Source organism: Plasmopara halstedii (genome assembly GCF_900000015.1).
Source record: "Plasmopara halstedii genome assembly, contig: Scaffold_816, whole genome shotgun sequence".
NCBI lineage: Eukaryota > Oomycota > Peronosporomycetes > Peronosporales > Peronosporaceae > Plasmopara > Plasmopara halstedii.
In genome coordinates, this window is record NW_020187732.1 from 1,538,814 (window position 1) to 1,556,355 (window position 17,542).

The window sequence follows — 17,542 nt, forward strand, 5'->3', positions numbered from 1 at the left end:
AATAACTAAAAGACCGATCACTATTTCCGTTACTTACTACCTCTTTTTTCAAAACCTCTTCATAATGGCAAATCACTTCTTGTGTACGGTACAATTTTTAGAACAAGACATACCACGGGAAATTCCACATAACGGTTGTCGAGATCAGCGTGAAAGTAGCGTTCGTATGACTCGTAGCACATTTTAATCAGCACAAAAAAGCTGCATATTTGCGCCATGATTTTCGGCTCGGTCGTCAAGACGGTCGTAAACACTTTCAACTTAGCACAAAATACGAGACTACTTCGCTATTAGATAAACATGGCGTCATATACGAGATGAGCGCGTCGTTTTGTGATCGGAGCACAATGTCTAGAGGAGTGGCGCTGCTTTAATGCTGCTGAAGTTCCAGTAAAAGTAATGCAATCAGAAAGAGTTGAACGCTATTAAGCACCAGCATCAAACACAGGTGAACAGGAATGACACAATAAAAAGTAGCCACATGCTCAGAAATGGATGCGAAGTGTTATGAACAAGTCCTGATCCGAAATCTTAGCAAATTATTTCAAAAGCTCTGATAAATACATTAGCTATTTCAAAGCAAAGGCTCGGTCCCATTCCACTCCACAGTCGCCCGGGGCCACTTTGTACGGATCACGAGATCAAGCGGTGGAATGAGGTCGTCGTGACTCACTGTAGTAATACAATCGACCAGTGCCAAGGTATTCACAGTTAGGTGAATCTCTTTGTCTTGAAAAGCAAGTCCGTCATAATAGAGCAGGTCGACGCTTGGACGGATGTCAAATGTTCTATCATCCACTGCTCCTGGGTCTGCTGCAAAGAGAACCGAGTAGTGCGACTCACTACAAACGACCCAAATGTTGACTCGAGGGTGTTTAAGGAACGACCCAACGACAAGGTTTCCATACGCCTCAAAAAGAGAAAGGAAGCCGAGGACGGGCTGACTGGGGATGCCACATAGCAGTAGGGCGTCTGAATCGGATGTATTTGTGTCTCCAAGATTTTGATCGCCATCGAATACATTACTGCGCGCGTAACCGCAGATTAATAGATTGACGAGCTCTTGTGTGCAATAGTCATGGGCACCGATCAATTGGCCACCTGTGTCGCGTGCGAGCTGATCCATTTCACTGTAGATCAGTTCGACGCCCTTTGTAAAAAGAACGGAGAGTATAAACTGAACAAGACCAGATCCCTTAGGGTCTGTAAACTGTGAAATGTAAGCAGTGATAATCTGCCGCGTTTGTTCTTCACTAGAAGCGATATGAAGCTTCAAGCTAGCCATGAAACTGCATTGTTTACTCCTGGCATTATTTTTTATGACAACGACACACTTGGATGCTTGCGAAGCTACAGCAGATTGCCAAAGAATAAAGGCCAAAGCTTGAGCCAAAACGCGTTCTAATTGCAGAATTCCTGACTGTATAAGGTCAGATAGGCTATACACTCTCTTCCTCATCATACCAATGAAAATGCACTTACGTTTTTCCAGTCATTTTGGCCTTCTAGCAGCAGAAAACGAAGCACATAGCCTTGAACGACCGCCAAGACACCACATGGGCCACCCTGATGCTGAATTAAGCCGTACTGTAGATCTTGTATTGTAGAGAACACGAAACCCTGAGGCGTTTAGTTGTGAGTGATACTACTGTGCAATGATGCCAAAAATCGCATTACCTGTTCATACCAGTGACTACTAAACGATTTCTTGCTTGAGCCAAAGAGTAGCTGTTGCACTGTGGAAACATCCGACGAGGTCAAACCGCGCATTGTGCTTTCAAAGGTAAATTTGACGTCACTGCTTGCTTGAATCGAATGAACTTGACCTGTTTTTGTTAAACTGAAATGCGATCCCATATCCTCGCAATCCTCAATCTCAAGGGCCTCGAACGTAGACCTTCCTTCTGTAGATTGTTGAGATACAACTAAAGATGCCGACACCTTATCAAAAAGTGTTGATGCCATGAAATATTGATTCGAAGATATATCGACTTTCTTCATCATTTCGACCTCAGACATGATCATGTTGCCTTCCGCTCGTACTCTGTCCGGTGCGAAGTCACTTAAAGTCGTATCATTGAAATCTTTTCTGTTTATGATGGCGTTTTTGGGGCGGGAGGACCCATTCTTCGCTGCGACTGTGGCTCTCTCTTGCTTGAGCTCTTTGTACTTCAGGTAGCAGTGTTTCTTTGTCTTATTATTTCCAACCTGTACCGCGATTTCTTTCCATCGAGCATATTTGTTAGCCTCGGATCTAGTAGTTTTCATAGCCTTCTTTAATGCACGAACTTCTTCGCTCGTCCACTTCATTTCAGACTCTGTCACTTTTACTGTAGCAACTAAAGCCCTTGGGTCTAATTGTTGTGGTATGCTTAAGCTAGACATGTCTTCAGTACCTTTGGTGATGCTATGTAAATACTCCATAAGACGCACGCGAATCTTTGATCCCTCTTTTCTAGCTTTAATATCATTTGAAGAGCGCTCGGTTGCATTTGCTGACGCGTTTAATGTAGACATTTTCTCTGTCATCGCATTCAATGACCGCGGACAATTCCAACTTTTCAGGCAGTCCATCACGACTAGTTCAGCTTGTCGTGTGACATCACGTGGTGCATCATTCATCTCGATCGACTTATGGCCTCGCTTTTGACTATCAAGGGACTTGTATGATCAACTATGATCAACTCTAAGAATAATGAAATTAAACTTTGGTGCTATTCTCGACACTTGGAATTTAAGCACACGGGGCTGAGCAAACGGACAATCACAAACTTAATTATAAGTCACTAGCATCATTTCTGTCTACATTTTTCGTCAAGCTCTCGTAGCTCGTTCAATAAAACACGAACCTGTCACTATGCGTCAAAAGCGAAGTCAGTTTAAGCCTAAGAAAATTCTATTCTACGCTACAAAATGATTTTTTTTGGCATGTCGACGAGCTGAACCAAGCAGAACCCACCGCATGACACCAAAAGCATTCACATTGAGACTCCGTCGCACAACTCACGGCTTTCCTATTGCATTTCTTAAGAAAAGGCTGCTACTTTATCGGATGCTCATGACGCTCGACAAAGACGAACTACTCAGCTCAGTCGTACTTGAGCCAGCCTTTCGCGCCTTTCGGTTGGGGCCAAATACCTTCCAAAATCGCAATGTTTCATCTGCTGCACCAGAAACCACTGTCTCGCCATCAGGTGATGCTGCCAAGTGAAGTACACGAGACGTGTGACCAGTAAGCTCCTTCACCTTTGTCATGCTTGGGTATTTCCACAAACATAACTCATTTTGCGAGTATCCGTGGGACGACAATAACTCTTTTTCTGTATTTGACCACAAAAGCGAGCACACCTGTGATCCAGTGTCAACAGAGTTAAGCATAGCTCCATTCGTCGTATTCCAGAACTTGATCGTGCGATCGGCAGTACCTCCACCAGTAGCAAGCAGGTTGCGTTCCCACGGGCACCATGCAATTGCTTTTACAGCAGCTGTGTGCTGTTCTAGCCGATGCGCAGGAGTTTGAGTGCCGCGACTTGTGCCGATGTTTCCTGCATTCCACAGGCACAGCGCATTATCATTTCCACCAGAAGCAAGCATCGTACCATCTGGAGACCATTGCAAGCCACACACTTCTTGTTCATGGCTCGTCAACGTTGACAATTGGTGATGTCGTGCGCGTACATCATGGTGAATGATTAAGCTGTCCCGCGATCCTGATGATAATACGTAAGTATTCCAAGCCAGCGCACCCACGCGCGATGCATGTCCGTTCATTGTTCGAACTTGGCGTGAAGCAGTGATATCCCATAGTTGTACAACTGACTCGCTTGTGCCGATAGCCAAATGCGCCGATCCACCTGCTGCATCACTCCACTGCACTGAACTTACATACTCGTCTCCCTCTAGACCCATAAGCTCATTTATTTCACCAGAAACGGCATTCCAAAGGTAAACGCACTGTCCTAAAGCCACCGCGAGGATGTTGTTGGCTCCCCATGACAGCAAATTTAGATAATAGTCGTTCATTAAATCGGGCGCATCCAACACCTTGATTGGGGCTGAGGGGACGTGACGATTCAGCTTTTTTGCTGCGGCCGCGGGAACAATGCTCACCTTGTTGTGAGAAAACCTGGCTGAGAGCGTGGATTTAAATGATTCTGGAGGGGCCACGGCTGGCTTAGCCTTTGTGAACTTTAAAATTTTGTGGTTTGAGTCGTCATCTTTTCCCAGTAGCGCGCTGGCCAGGCGCTTCTTGTAAATCTGCTTCTCCTCGTCTTGGACTGTACTACCAGAGGCTGAAGGTCCTCCAGAACGACTAGGACTTTTTTTGTAATTGTTTGTCGCTGCCTCGATTGCCGCCGCTGTGTCGGGCGAGTTGCATTGTACTAGATCTAAATTCATGGCGCTGCGTGTCGGAATGAAGCGGTCCGACGCCTGGAAACATGATATTACGATCGTTAAGCGTTGCAGTAGCTCGAAATACCATGATAACACTCAAACTGACGTTTTTATTGTTGCCAACGTTGCCAGTAGAGCTACTAGATTTGTCAATTCTACTTTTCTTGGCACTTGAGATGCCGTCAGTGCAGGAGTTAGACGACTTGTGGACATCTGACTCGTAAGCATTGTGCGAGCGCTTACGAGAGTTACTTCGGCTCGAAGGAGACGCAGCGGGTGAAGATACGCGCTCATGACGCCGCAACTCTGTGCTGGGACTTGTCATGGTGCGCAGACAGCCGGTCCTTCTTGTCTAGTAAGATAAAAATCCGTTAAAGAAACTTGAGCAACATAAGAATTGTTTAAATTTTCAAATACTTGGACTTTAGAATGTAAATCTGTCGACGAAACGTATTAATACTTAGCCCATAGTGTAACGGGGTTACACGTACTCCTCTATTTTTTAGGTCTTACTATGTTAACTAGGTTTTACTACATTACTTAAATATTACTATATAAATTAGGAAAACCTAAGGTTTAAGATATCGGCGGCTCTGCCGCAACTAAAACAATTTCAATTTTAAACGGAAAAGTTCACTTACCTTGGCTAAGGTTTTAAGTACTCTTGGCGGCAGCGGATTGCAATCCGCTGCACTCTTACTGGTTCTTGTAAAGCACGTACCGTCGGTTACCTTAGCATAGCTTCCTCTAAGCAAAGAGCTATGGCAGCCCCGCTGCACATAGGCTGATTAACAAAAGTCGCTCTCCCATATTGCGCTTCACATTCGTAAATGAATTTCAACAATCGCCTGCTTCCACCTGATCCCATGGCAATACTCTCTACATATGGGAGCTGAATGAAGTGGCCATTGTCGAGACTTCTAATCTCTCAAGCAGACGCTCTCTCGACACTTCCCTGCTTCCACAGCTTCAGCTGATACAGCTAAGACTCTCGGAAACCAACCCTCGTCTGTACTATAAAGCAATGACCTCAAGCATTGGCAAGGTCTTCTTCCAATCTAGCTTACAATACAGCGCGCTCGGCCTTTAATACAGGGTTTCGAGGACGGCGCAATCATGAACACAGTAAGTGACAATAGTGTGTGGACCGTACTTGTTTGGACTGCTATATGACTAAAGGGTTGTGGCACTTGTTGCAGTGGGGTTGCTGTGAGTTTTGCAGAGATATCTTTGACTGGAAAAGTCCGCGTTAATAGACGCACAAAATTTTACTTCGTACGCTCTAGCCAGAAGCAAACCGTATAGTCTCCAATAAACTTAGAGATTTAGTAAACAAAGCCACATCATATAAATTCAAGTTAATTTTGGTCAGACTGATACGAAGCTTATGCGTTTTACCATATCTCATTACCAAACTGTCTGTATTACTGTAATGGGTCATACTTAATCATTACGTAACGGTATATGTCTGTAGCACACATCACCATCGACGAGCATTGCGGAGACAAAAAAAGGGCAGTGCGACAGATCCCAGTGCACGCGCGACATTATTGGATGATGCCACAAATGTCCTCTGTTCTAATGATTACAAAGTTATTATTGTTGGTACAGAATGATGGTTCTTACTTGAAGATCTACACTGGTGATGAGACCAACAAGCCTTCACTGTGTGAAAGTGAAGGGTGGGAGCCAAGCCAGTCACTTTGTCAGGAATTTTCAACGAAGAAAGTTAATTTGCCCAAGGCTCCCCTGGGTTCAACCTCAGTGTACGAAAGGCTTTATATATCAGATTCATAAGCTCACTTCTGCTTGTGTAGAGTTTATACATATACCTTCTAGATGTCTAGTGGTTTTATTCATGTAGCTTTGGTAACCATAATCTTCTTGAATTCAACTTCAATTTTACCGCATTTCTAAGCAGTCTTCCTCTCAAGCGCTAGCATGCGTGACATGTTTAGTTCGGTATCGGATAGCCAAGTACAATAACTTGACGCGTGACTGACAGTTAAAGTGTATCACGGGCATCTTCACTAAAATGTTTTACCATCATTATAGACGGTGCGTATAAATGTCCGCAATTTCACAAAAGCCAATTAAAGCTGAACAGTTTAATACAATTACATCGAATTGTACGGTTTCAGACGATAGCGAACAGGATTTTCATGCACCCTCTTGCACTAGATGTGGACCGCGCTATTTTTTTCCACTTTTTTCGTCATTTTTAATCATTGAGCGCCCAAGTAACAACTACTGTGATTTGTGCCTAGCCTCACCTTTGCACTTTTATGACTGCTCCTCAGAGAAAAATTGCAGAGGGAGTGTCTCTCGAGAATTGAATTAATATCTCCGCGGCTCTCGATAAAACATTCACCTGCGCTTTCAAAGCTCTCGGTGAGGATGACGAGGTGTTCTTAAATAGAGACGACTCCGGTGATTTTCCCAGTCCTAACTCAATGCCTGCAGAAAAACACACGGTCTAGCCTTTTAACGAGAAAAATACTATTAGTGTTCCCCCTCTCTGCATGAGTAGCATATTCCATGTCATTTTCCAACGGCGACACGTGTTGCGACTCCATGCCATTTTTCAGCGGTGAGAGATGGTAGAACTTATTGCCGTGAAGTTTTAAATGATATCCTACAGGACACCAACTAGGCCCAGCTTGCCAATCTGCAAGAGCAAAAATCACACCTACTCTTGTCACGATTATCACGTCGTGATTACGATTTTGATTTGGCTTAAGTTCCTCGCCACGCTGAAGCGGGAGCCTTGCAGTCTCATTCATGCGGGCATTCTGCTCACACTTGAGAGTGAAAGGAGTACGAGAAAGTCGCTTCTCGAGCGCTTCCTATCATCACAAGTTGTCACTTATTTGGGATGTTGACTGCACCTAAAGCACCAGCGGTTGAGGAGACGTGTAACCTCAATAATGAGCAATGTTCTTTGCTTTGGAATCTAGAAGCTGGCGATGTGCCGCTGGGTATCATATTAGGGTGAAGGAAGATTAAACGAGTATCCGACTCGTAGTCGACTTCCCCCAAATCCTCGATGAAATGAACCATCGCCGGTGGCAGGCGCGGTGTGTGGCGCCCGATTGCCGAGGGCTTGGGATGTGCTTTCCGTGAAGCAGCGGACGTACTGTCCGGAGATGCACCGCGTGAAGAAGACGAAGAAGGGCTCTGCCCGCGCGCACCCGCAGAACCAGCGAGACTGGGCGCTCTCGTGTCATATACATAGGGCTCATTGAGTAGAGAATGCGTTAAGACGGTCCTTGGAACGTGAAGGTGTCTTAGACACGCGAGCCTGGTACGAGGCGACAGTTAAATATATTTACAATTTTGGTGGGGGAAGCTAACAAGTACCCTGGTACGAAAGGGTGGGTCACACAAGATGGTGTGTCCGTACAAGGTGTGGATTACACAAGTTAGTGTAATCACACAATGGTGTGACTACATCGTAACAAGAAGTCATCACGTGGCGGGACTTCAAGTAGATATGCATATTGATTAGGATTTTCTAATTAATTGGGATAAGGTAAGGTTTTAGATATAGGCGGCTCTGCCGCAAATGAAACATTTAAATACAGTTTCAATTTTGATCAAAAGAGTTCATACGCCTTGGGTTAAGATTTTGGGTACTCTTGTAGGTAGCGGATTGCTAATCACTACACTCGTACTATTTCTTGTATAGAATGTAAGATCGGTGACCTTAGCTTGGCTTCCTATAAGCAAAGAGTTACGGCAGACCCGCTGCATCAACGAACCGCTAGAAGCGAGCAACACGAGGTGAAGCGTGTCATTTGACCTTAGCCTTCCGCAGAAAGTGTGTAAACGGATGGGCCATTTTCGTTACACAAAAGCATTAGTGTTCTATACACGTCTACTTGTCACGAAGACATATAATTTAGTGTACCATCATAGCGTCTATTCACGACTCCGTCGTCTGTCTCATCACAAATGCTACAAATGCAATAGAGTTGCTGTGCACTCTGCACGGATACAGCTTCAACTCAATGAAACCGCGTGAACAAACGCAGAGATTCAGCTCTTAGACTTATTCCAAAAGCGAGACCGTGAGCCTCTTCCCTGACTTAGTTATTAGCTAGCTCTGCTCTTTTCCACAAGCTCATATTGAGAGAATAGAGCCTACAATACCCAGCCATTTAGCTGTTATGATTGCTTAACGCTAAGCTAGCTACCCATATGTACTATGAACATCTCCTTAACGGAGATTCATTATCTTCAATATACCAATTCATCGGTATCTCTAAATATTGACAACTACACAAAAGTGTAATATGAGTATCATACGATGCTTCAAATAATTTATTCGGACATGTATGGTGTACATACATCATCGTACAATACGTACGTACCCCGTTACGTAAACTCCCCATGACAAATAATCAAGCAGCTGCTTGTATATCCATTTCAGCCCTTAAAAGTCTTGACCGTAAACTGCAACGGGGTTGCCGTACACCATGCTTTGAGTATACTTCAGCTCCAAATGTTCGCGTTGACAAACGCGCAGAAATGGTTTTGCACGGAATTGCGAAGCAGTTACCGAGTCCGCTCTGCCATTATAAGCATGACGTTAATATCTATACTGACATTTATTTCATACACTTTACTATGTCAATTTATGATGCTATCTAAATTTCTTGACGTGAGGCTGGCCCATGGGTACCATAAATCTCTTTTCCTTACGAAAATATTGTCATATCCATACGTCCTGATACTACGGGATTGCATTTGTACTATGCACGAACGTTCAACGCGTAAGCTGCACGTTCCCCTTTACATGCACAGAAGTTTCCGCTCTCGTCGACTTGTTGGCAAGCATCTCAGGATGCTCTGCTGGATTGTTGATCAGCTGATCCTCTATGTTGACGTACCACAAGGGACAGCTCATTGGCGAATACTGTACGAGTCTTTTCAAGTATAGCTGCTTTATTGATCATAAAATTGATACACCGCTTTTTATAGATTATACAACAGATTCCAAATATGCCGTGACGCACTGGCGAGTTGATGTAATCGGTTGCGTCTGATGGCAGCGAAACTGCACTCTAAGTCAATTCTTTTAAATCAATACGACAGAAAATGTTGAAAAAAACAACTTTTAAATTGTTCTTGCAGTAAAAAAGCAATCCCAAAGTGTCTTAGTTGTATTTTTGCGCCACATAAAGCCAGACACCCTGCAAAAGTTTGTATTAAATTCTGATTGGTACAATTATCTGCTCATTGATTGTAATTCTAGAAGACCAAGTAAAGCAAAGACAGTTGCTCACTCATTATATTTCTTGCTTTTTTCAGCATCAACTGCGAATCATGGAGGATCCTACCGCACAGCTGACACCGTTTGCCGAAAAAATTTCAGCGCTACAGTCCAACATAAAGACTAAAGGCACTAACAGCTACTATTACGCACATAAGAGGCGTGAAGATGTGGAAATTCACGAATGGGATGGAAATGCCGCGCCTCGCCTTCTTAAAACCCAATCTCTGGTCTCTCAGTCCGCGGAAGTGACGGACGCTATAACTAACTACGCTTGGGCCGATGGAAAAAGGTACGTTTCTGTGTATTTGAAATTACCGGGCATCGGTCTCCATAAAGATGAAGACACGGACGTCAATTGGACAGCTACAAGCCTCACGGTGAAGATCAAGAATTACGACGGCAAGACGCGTCTACTTGTTATGTCTAAGCTGTACGATGAGATATCGGATGTCAAGGTAAAGCGCAAAGAGGACCAGCTTGTGCTGCAGCTTGTTAAGGCTAAAGAATTTAGCTGGCACTCGCTTAAGAAGGATGTGTAGACGAGCTGAAGGGGCATACTTTTCATTATATTTAGAGAGTGCTGTCAGACCTCACACGAAATAAATAACACAGAACTTATTTTTTACTAAATTTGCTCTTAAGTTGTCATTATACCTTGTAGATTCTATCTGTATGTAACGTCTGTAGTGTAAAGAATCTCGCTATTGATGTCAACGAGTTGCACACGAAAATATGTCTGGGTCATTTGCACGGACATAAAGCCATGTGTTATGGCTGCGTGCACCAGATCCGGATTCGAGCGAGCTTTCGGCTTGAGCGGATGGATTTCGTAGCCGCCAGCACCCGAGACAAAGTAATTGCGAAAAGAGCCATCGTCATTTATCTTTCGAATGTGTTGCAAGCCGTGGTCATGACCATTAAAGTACGCGTGGACCTTGTATTTTTTCATGATTGGATCCAACTTGTCAATCAGCTCCTGAGTGTTGCCATTTCCTGCAAAGCTGTACACACCCCAATGACCCATGACAATTGTCCACATTCGCTCTATGCCCACTGGTTTTCCAGCGCTTAGCGTTTCTTCAATCCACTCATACTGCGACTTTCTGGTTTTTGCTGAGGAATGCTCGTTCATTTTTTCAGTGCACCGAGTGTCACGAGGTTCACGACCACAAACCAGATCACAAGCGTCGATAACAACAAGTCGCAAAATTGTCTTTGGTGCCACAGGGCGGTCAACCACGTAGTATCGACGGGGCATATACCACAACGAGTCTTCCTTTTTCGCATATTGGAGCATTGCATCAATCGATCCTTCGCAGTCATGATTTCCGATCGCAACATACCATGGGACTTGTAGCTTGAGGTTCGTATACATCTAACATAATATATTTCATTAGTCTGCTAAGAAAAGAACTTCGTGACGTATGATATCATTCATACCTGCTCGAAATTCGTCGAGAGCAAAGCATCGTCTGCAGACCCGATTCTTAGCGTCAAATCATAACATCAGTAAATTATTATCTAGTATCAAATGCATATATTTACTTACCCATTGTCGTAGATCTGGTCTCCAGTTGATAAAACAAACGCTGGAGGAGGGTCCATAGTGGCTGTGAAGTTTTCAAGAGCCAAAGCCACTGAGCGTTGGTACGTATCACCTGTACCGTAGTCTCCAAACGCAATGAATGTAGTCTTTTCGGGAAAGCTCGAAGGTATCGTCTTATTGATTTTGATTTTCGTTGTTCTTTGATTTGCAATTGGTGTAGGAGCGACACTGGTGTGCCAGAAAAACAGCACAAAGATCATCCAGACGCCCAGGGATCCCAGCGCGATATATTTTACCCAGCGCTCATAACTAGCAGTTCCATGAAGTGCCGTATTCCATCCGCTGCTGCTGCGAGGCGAGATCAAGTGACGGCTTTTCCCCTCGTGCTCCTCGCGCTTTCGAACGCCTTCTTCGAGCTGCATGCCTAACATCTGACGTTATATGGTCCTAAATTATTGTATTGTAAAACCTTAATTAGTTGAGATAAAAATTGATATTAAGCATGAAGGCTCTGGGTGTGATCCCGGCACGAATAGGTTCAACGCGCTTCCCAGAAAAACCTTTGGTTGTCTTTTTTGGCAAAGCCATGATCGAACACACATACGCAGCAGCAGCCAGCTCAAAGTTGCTGTCGAAAGTGGTGGTGACAAGTGACAACGAGCGCGTGCTGAAAGTCATTCAAAATATTGGTGGCGATACTGTTCTCACTGGCACTTGCAACACGGGGACGGATCGTATTGTGCAGGCGCTTCATCTGATGGACCGTAGGGAAATAGAGGAGTATGATGTTGTCGTGAATATTCAGGGTGACGAGCCGGGCGTAGACCCAAGACATATTGATTCATGCATCGATGCCTTGCGAGGGGCTGCACCCGACAGTGTCATGAGCACACTAGCAACTCCAATTGTTAGCGAGCAAGAAGCCCGCAGTCGTGATGTCGTTAAATGTGTTGCTGACTGCAATAGGTGCGTTAATTAAACAAATCGAAATTAAGCTCAAAGTGATCAGGTGTCGGTTGTTGGCGTCCTCAGCAACGCGCTTTACTTCTCTCGAGCGATGATTCCGCACTCAAAAAGTGGCAAGTTTTGTCATGATGTGACTTCATATCTTCGTCACGTTGGAATGTACGCGTTTCGCAAGGACTTTCTATTGGACTTTCCAAAGCTTCCTGTGTCGAATCTTGAAGCTTCTGAAGACCTTGAGCAGCTACGTGTGCTGTCCGCAGGTTACCGAATTAAGATAGTCCAAGTTAAATCGACATTGCCAGGTGTTGATACCCGAGCGGATCTGGAATATCTCATGGCGCACTGGCCTGAAGATAACAATAAGACAGGTATTGAGTGATATAGAGTCCAATTTACTTAAAAGTCTGAATCCTCTTCGCGCATTATTACGAATGTTGCTTTCGTGCTTAGTGGTAATACTTGATAAACAACATATGTTTTTACGTTAGAATTCCATTCGTACTTATGACAATAGAAATGCTTTCTTATTTCGCAATAGACGCGACTAGAGAAGACGCGGCATGGCTAGTTCGAGGAACGATTGGGAGCCGGAAATTTCCGCTTCAGCTATAGATTACACCGTTCTGGACGCAGTCCGTGGAATTACGGGGTCCGAAGCTGGAGCGGAAAAGGAGCAGGTCCGGACTGAGTGGGCGCGTTTGGAGCTATGTGTCATCGCCAGTTTGCAGCTCATGCTGGTTCTGGTGGCCTACCGTCTTGATCGATCTCACCACCCGGCGCTAATCTCAGAATCAGCTGTTGCCATTTTTTTTGGTGTATTAGTGAGTTGCTATCAATGTGAGAAACTTTCAATATTGGTCTGACATATTTTTTTGAAATAGTTTGGCGTCGGCGTGCTAATAACATACCCGATGGTGCGCCGTTCAAGAAATCTCAAAAATTCTTGTTTCTTACATCTGGTTCGTACTACGTGTGTTAGGAATCGCTAAATAATGGAATGGACCCAGAAGTGCTATTCTACGCGTATGTAGATAATGGGGCAATTACAGATTCGAAATTCTAACCCAGTATTGGCCTCTACATTGTTTAGCTTGCTACCTCCAATAATTCTTGAGGCTGGGTTTAATATGAAAAAGAGGGTACGATTATATTGGGACTGTTATTGATTAGTTTCGTGGCTCAATTCAATGTTCTGTAATGTTTCCAGGGCTTTTTTTCAAATTTTAATGCTATCATGCTGCTATCCATTGTGGGTACACTAATTGCAACGTTTATCACGGGTGGCATGTTGCTTTGGATTGGCAACATGGGGCTTATCACTAAACTTACAGCTGCTGAGGCATACCTTTACGGCGCTTTGATTTCAGCCGTGGACCCGGTCGCGACACTTTCAGTGTTTAAGAAGAATGGTGTACCTCCTCTGTTATTTAACCTTGTCTTTGGTGAAAGCATGCTGAATGACGGCGTTGGTACGAACATTTTTTCATTGTTATAATTTATTTTTTCTGACGTATTCGTGAATGATTTTTAGCCATTGTATCGTTCACGTTATTCCAAGGACTTATTCGAGATGATATTGCTGATGTCTCTTTGAACAATGCAGGCCTTATAATCATAAAGGTTTTCGGTATTGGTTTTGGCTCCGTTGGCTTGGCGGCTGTGGTATGTTTTACATCAGCTTTCTTACTAAAAGCAGCGGATCCCGCACTTCAACGATACCCGTCCTATGAGATATCTATAGTGTTATTGTCAGCGTACTTAAGCTACGTGATTGCCGATCTCGTTGGAATGAGCGGAATCGTGGCTTTGTTTTTCTCGGGTGTGCTGATAAGCCACTACCATCTATACAATATCGCTGATGAGAGCGCAACAGCTTTAAAACATCTGCTGACGACGTCGTCATTCCTGGCTGAAAATTTCGTCTTCATTTATATGGGCATGAGTGTGGTGGCGTATTCGGGGTATTTTACTTGGGATTGGGGCTTTATATTTGTCAACCTAGTCGCTTGTCTTGTGGGTCGCATGCTAAACACGTTTCCGATGTGCGTATTGGCGAATTTTGGTCGATCTGAAGAGCACAAAATTCCTTGGAGTTACATGGTTGTGATTTGGTTTGCTGGTCTTCGCGGCGCAATCGCTTTCGCACTGGCTTTGAATGTGTATACACCCAACCGTGTGCATGCGAGCGTGATACAAAGTACGACACTCTTTACAGTTATGTTCACGACTTTGGTACGTTTTACTCGTGACCCAATAATTCGTAGACTTTGTTTTACTAGAAATGATCTATCATGTATTGTTTAGGTTTTTGGAATGGGCACAAGTCCGGTGCTTCGGTACTTTGGCTTGACATCAAAACAGGAACAAGAACATAAGTTTGACGAGTATGCTTCTACTACCAATAAGGTGTTTGTAAAGATTGCTTGTCTTACGTACTGCTTATTTCTTTGTAAACAGCGAGGCTGCGCAAGAACGTCTGCTTGACGGAGACCAGGAGCACGACTCAGATACATCGTTCCGGCCCATTGACCAACCAATTACTAGCCGCAATATACATGGTTTTCATGGCGTATGGGAACGCATTGATGAAAAGTACTTAAAACCGCTCTTTGGTGGCCATCCGCGTGACCAGGAGCAAAGAACGGATCATTTAAGTGCAAGAATGTCTTCTGCAGCCAATAGATCCAGAAATTTTAGTCAGAAGCGCAAAAAAGCGCGGATCGCGAAGGTTGACCTACCGAAGTCCACAGTGTCGCACTCGGCGTTAGCTGAGATCGCAAAGAAACACGACATTAGTGACAATGTTTGATTATGTAGTAATATGATACGTGATTGCTGGTTTTAATTATACTAGACTTGAATCAAAAAAACTTCTCGGATTGCAGTGCAACGAATCCAAAATCATTTCATTAACTGTAGGTGTCTAGGTACGGACTCCAATGTGCATTTCGGTTAATTGACCACAGAGTACGGTACAATTATATTATATTTAAAATGATTTCGAATATTCATAAGTACTGAAATGTCGGTATTTATGAGAAATTTGACGTCAGAAAAATTTGGTTTTATTATAAGAAATCAGAATTACAATTAATTAAGTAGCATCAATTCTCAATTCATGTACTAACAGAGCTAATCAATGAGTATAGGCAATCGGTTCTGCTCCTGGGTAAGGCTGCCAGCTCGACTGTGCGTTTGTACGCACAATACTGCGGGGCTGCCGTAGCTAGGAAGCTTACTAAAGTCACCGACCTTGCGTTCTAAACTCGAACCAGTACGAGTGTAGCGAATCGCAATCCGCTACCTCCAAGAGAATTCAAAAACTTAACCCAAGGTAACTTTACTCTTCCATTCAAAATTAAAACGGCATTTCTTTGCGGCAGATCTAAACCTTAAGTTTTCCTGATTAAATAGTAAACCCTGATTCATATCCATAACTACTGGCAGTCCCGCCACGTAGTGGCTTCTTGTTACGGTGTATCCACACCATTGTGTGATTAAACCGAGTTGTGTAATCCACACCTTGGTACGGTCACACCATCTTGTGTGACCCACCCTTTCATACCAGGGTACGTGTAACCCCGCCACGCACAACCTCTTCGAGTTAAAGCTTCATATGTGCAAAGTGCTGTGCAAACCCAGCGCACTTGGTGACTTAGAAGTCAATCCCACGTTATAGGCGTGTACCTGCCGCTAGAACAAATATACCGGTCTCAAGCTTATGTTTAATGTGGGTCCGATGAAAGCACAGAACTGACGGCCGAAGGACCTGAGGCGGTGACCGCTAACCTGAAGGTGCTCCCAACCAGATCTGAAAACGCGCTGGTGAGGTACATCCAGGAGCGCCCTTAACAGCTGGGGAAACAGATGAATCTTTCCAAGAGGCCGCTGATGTTGAGCACAATTAAATTTGAGGGATGGGACAAAAGGCAGGATGACAAACTGATATGACCATGGATTTGGCCAAGCTCCAAACGGAGCGATAGCGCGTATTGCTTGCAATTTCTATACTGGGATTCCTCGCGAGAGTAGGCCTAACATACAACGCATCGTCAAACTTGGCGTTTCCAACGTGGGACGATTTGAAGCGACAAATGTCGCAGATTCTCGCGCCACCTTACCCGGAGTATCGGGGCGTTTGATGTTCTTATCCACCGTCAAGGGATGCGGGGACTGGACGACTACGTCCAGGATTTAAATTCCTCACCACTGCAATGCCACCTGTCTCTCTCACGAAGGCAGTACCGATTATTATTTTCGTTGAGGGACGGCTCGTACAATGACCTGCCATAATCACCCTAATACTTCGAGGAAGTTGGCGCATCAAGTGCGGTATCGTGAAATTCGGATGGAATGAAGTGCATGACGTTTGATCAACGTCAGAGGTGATGGAACTCTGCAGTGCAGAGCAGAGCAGCTCTGCGGTCCCCGCAGATGTAGATGTGCCTGTGCGGTAGTACAAATTATGAGCGCCCTATTCTCTTGGATGAGATTTGTGAAGGGTTGGGATCCAACCCTGGGAAAATGGGCGAACTATCAAGAAGAAATTTTAAGTCTCAGCACGAGCAGGGAGGTGGAAGTGGGTAATTTTGTATGTTGTCAAGGTAAGGTCCAGCCGTTAGTAGATTGGGACTCTTAGAGAAGTGGGGCTGACAGCCCAAGGTTGTTGGACAATTAAACACAAAACATCTGGAGTTTGACTCGAAATTTGCTAGTTATTCTTGTTTATCTCTACGCTCTGAGCGTTATGTCCCCGCGGAAGATTTTGATGATAGTAGACCCTCGTGAAGATGCCTGATACGAATACGATAACCTTGCGGTTTGCGACGGGAACACTGGTAAAAATGTAAAAGGTTATGTTAAAGCTTAGAGTGGAGCTTGAAACTTTTGCGGGGTGGAACTCATTATAGTTCTGGACCTGAATTTGAAATGCGTCTCATTCTAGATTTGGTGTGGCTGGAACACCACGGGCCATGGGTCGACCGAAAAGTGAAAAAGCTCGGTGCCACGCACTTCTCTCTGGGTTGATCATTGGCAAGTCATGAACTCACATCAGCCAGAAAGCGGTATCGCTTTGGGTGCAGGCACAAAACCGTTAAAGCTTTCTTGCGGTTAATAGGATTGTCCAAATCTGTTAGCGTGGGTATTGTCAGGTACCACAGACAAATCTCGGTAGAAGCTGCAGCCGACCGCGGTCTCAGGATAATATTTGAAAAATTGCGATTACTTATTGCGATCTTTAGAGTGTGGTCTTTTTGACACAGGAATGTGTTGCGGTCCTCTAAGTGTATTTCTGGCAGAACAGTAACGGACAACTGTGAGCTGCCGTCCCCTTTGTCGGAGCCAGCGAAAGCGGA

General features: G+C 44.4%; 7 protein-coding genes across 7 annotated transcripts; 4 read left to right on the top strand and 3 right to left on the bottom strand.

Moving 5' to 3' along the window:
• Positions 1-574: 574 nt before the first annotated feature.
• Positions 575-2,622, bottom strand: PHALS_14245 (protein fam188b; the record flags this gene model as incomplete). Its single annotated transcript, XM_024730019.1, has 3 exons — positions 575-1,420; positions 1,483-1,620; positions 1,678-2,622. 3 exons carry the CDS (start codon positions 2,620-2,622, stop codon positions 575-577), a joined length of 1,929 nt encoding a protein of 642 aa, XP_024580339.1.
• A 423-nt stretch (positions 2,623-3,045) lies between these two features.
• Positions 3,046-4,720, bottom strand: PHALS_14246 (cell division cycle protein 20; the record flags this gene model as incomplete). Its single annotated transcript, XM_024730020.1, has 2 exons — positions 3,046-4,431; positions 4,502-4,720. 2 exons carry the CDS (start codon positions 4,718-4,720, stop codon positions 3,046-3,048), a joined length of 1,605 nt encoding a protein of 534 aa, XP_024580340.1.
• A 5,003-nt stretch (positions 4,721-9,723) lies between these two features.
• On the top strand, positions 9,724-10,212 carry PHALS_14247 (HSP20-like chaperone; the record flags this gene model as incomplete). Its single annotated transcript, XM_024730021.1, has 1 exon — positions 9,724-10,212. The coding sequence occupies one exon, from the start codon at positions 9,724-9,726 to the stop codon at positions 10,210-10,212; it is 489 nt and encodes a 162-aa protein (XP_024580341.1).
• Positions 10,213-10,337: 125 nt separating this feature from the next.
• On the bottom strand, positions 10,338-11,650 carry PHALS_14248 (acid phosphatase; the record flags this gene model as incomplete). Its single annotated transcript, XM_024730022.1, has 3 exons — positions 10,338-11,048; positions 11,114-11,159; positions 11,223-11,650. 3 exons carry the CDS (start codon positions 11,648-11,650, stop codon positions 10,338-10,340), a joined length of 1,185 nt encoding a protein of 394 aa, XP_024580342.1.
• A 71-nt stretch (positions 11,651-11,721) lies between these two features.
• Positions 11,722-12,564, top strand: PHALS_14249 (3-deoxy-d-manno-octulosonate cytidylyltransferase; the record flags this gene model as incomplete). The annotated part of the gene is made up of 2 exons (XM_024730023.1): positions 11,722-12,185; positions 12,252-12,564. The coding sequence occupies 2 exons, from the start codon at positions 11,722-11,724 to the stop codon at positions 12,562-12,564; spliced, it is 777 nt and encodes a 258-aa protein (XP_024580343.1).
• A 181-nt stretch (positions 12,565-12,745) lies between these two features.
• Positions 12,746-14,994, top strand: PHALS_14250 (sodium hydrogen exchanger 3; the record flags this gene model as incomplete). The annotated part of the gene is made up of 8 exons (XM_024730027.1): positions 12,746-13,006; positions 13,067-13,099; positions 13,165-13,208; positions 13,276-13,324; positions 13,393-13,654; positions 13,717-14,417; positions 14,490-14,569; positions 14,643-14,994. The coding sequence occupies 8 exons, from the start codon at positions 12,746-12,748 to the stop codon at positions 14,992-14,994; spliced, it is 1,782 nt and encodes a 593-aa protein (XP_024580344.1).
• Positions 14,995-16,573: 1,579 nt separating this feature from the next.
• On the top strand, positions 16,574-16,973 carry PHALS_14251 (uncharacterized protein; the record flags this gene model as incomplete). The annotated part of the gene is made up of 3 exons (XM_024730028.1): positions 16,574-16,627; positions 16,687-16,776; positions 16,842-16,973. 3 exons carry the CDS (start codon positions 16,574-16,576, stop codon positions 16,971-16,973), a joined length of 276 nt encoding a protein of 91 aa, XP_024580345.1.
• Between the last annotated feature and the right edge of the window lie 569 nt (positions 16,974-17,542).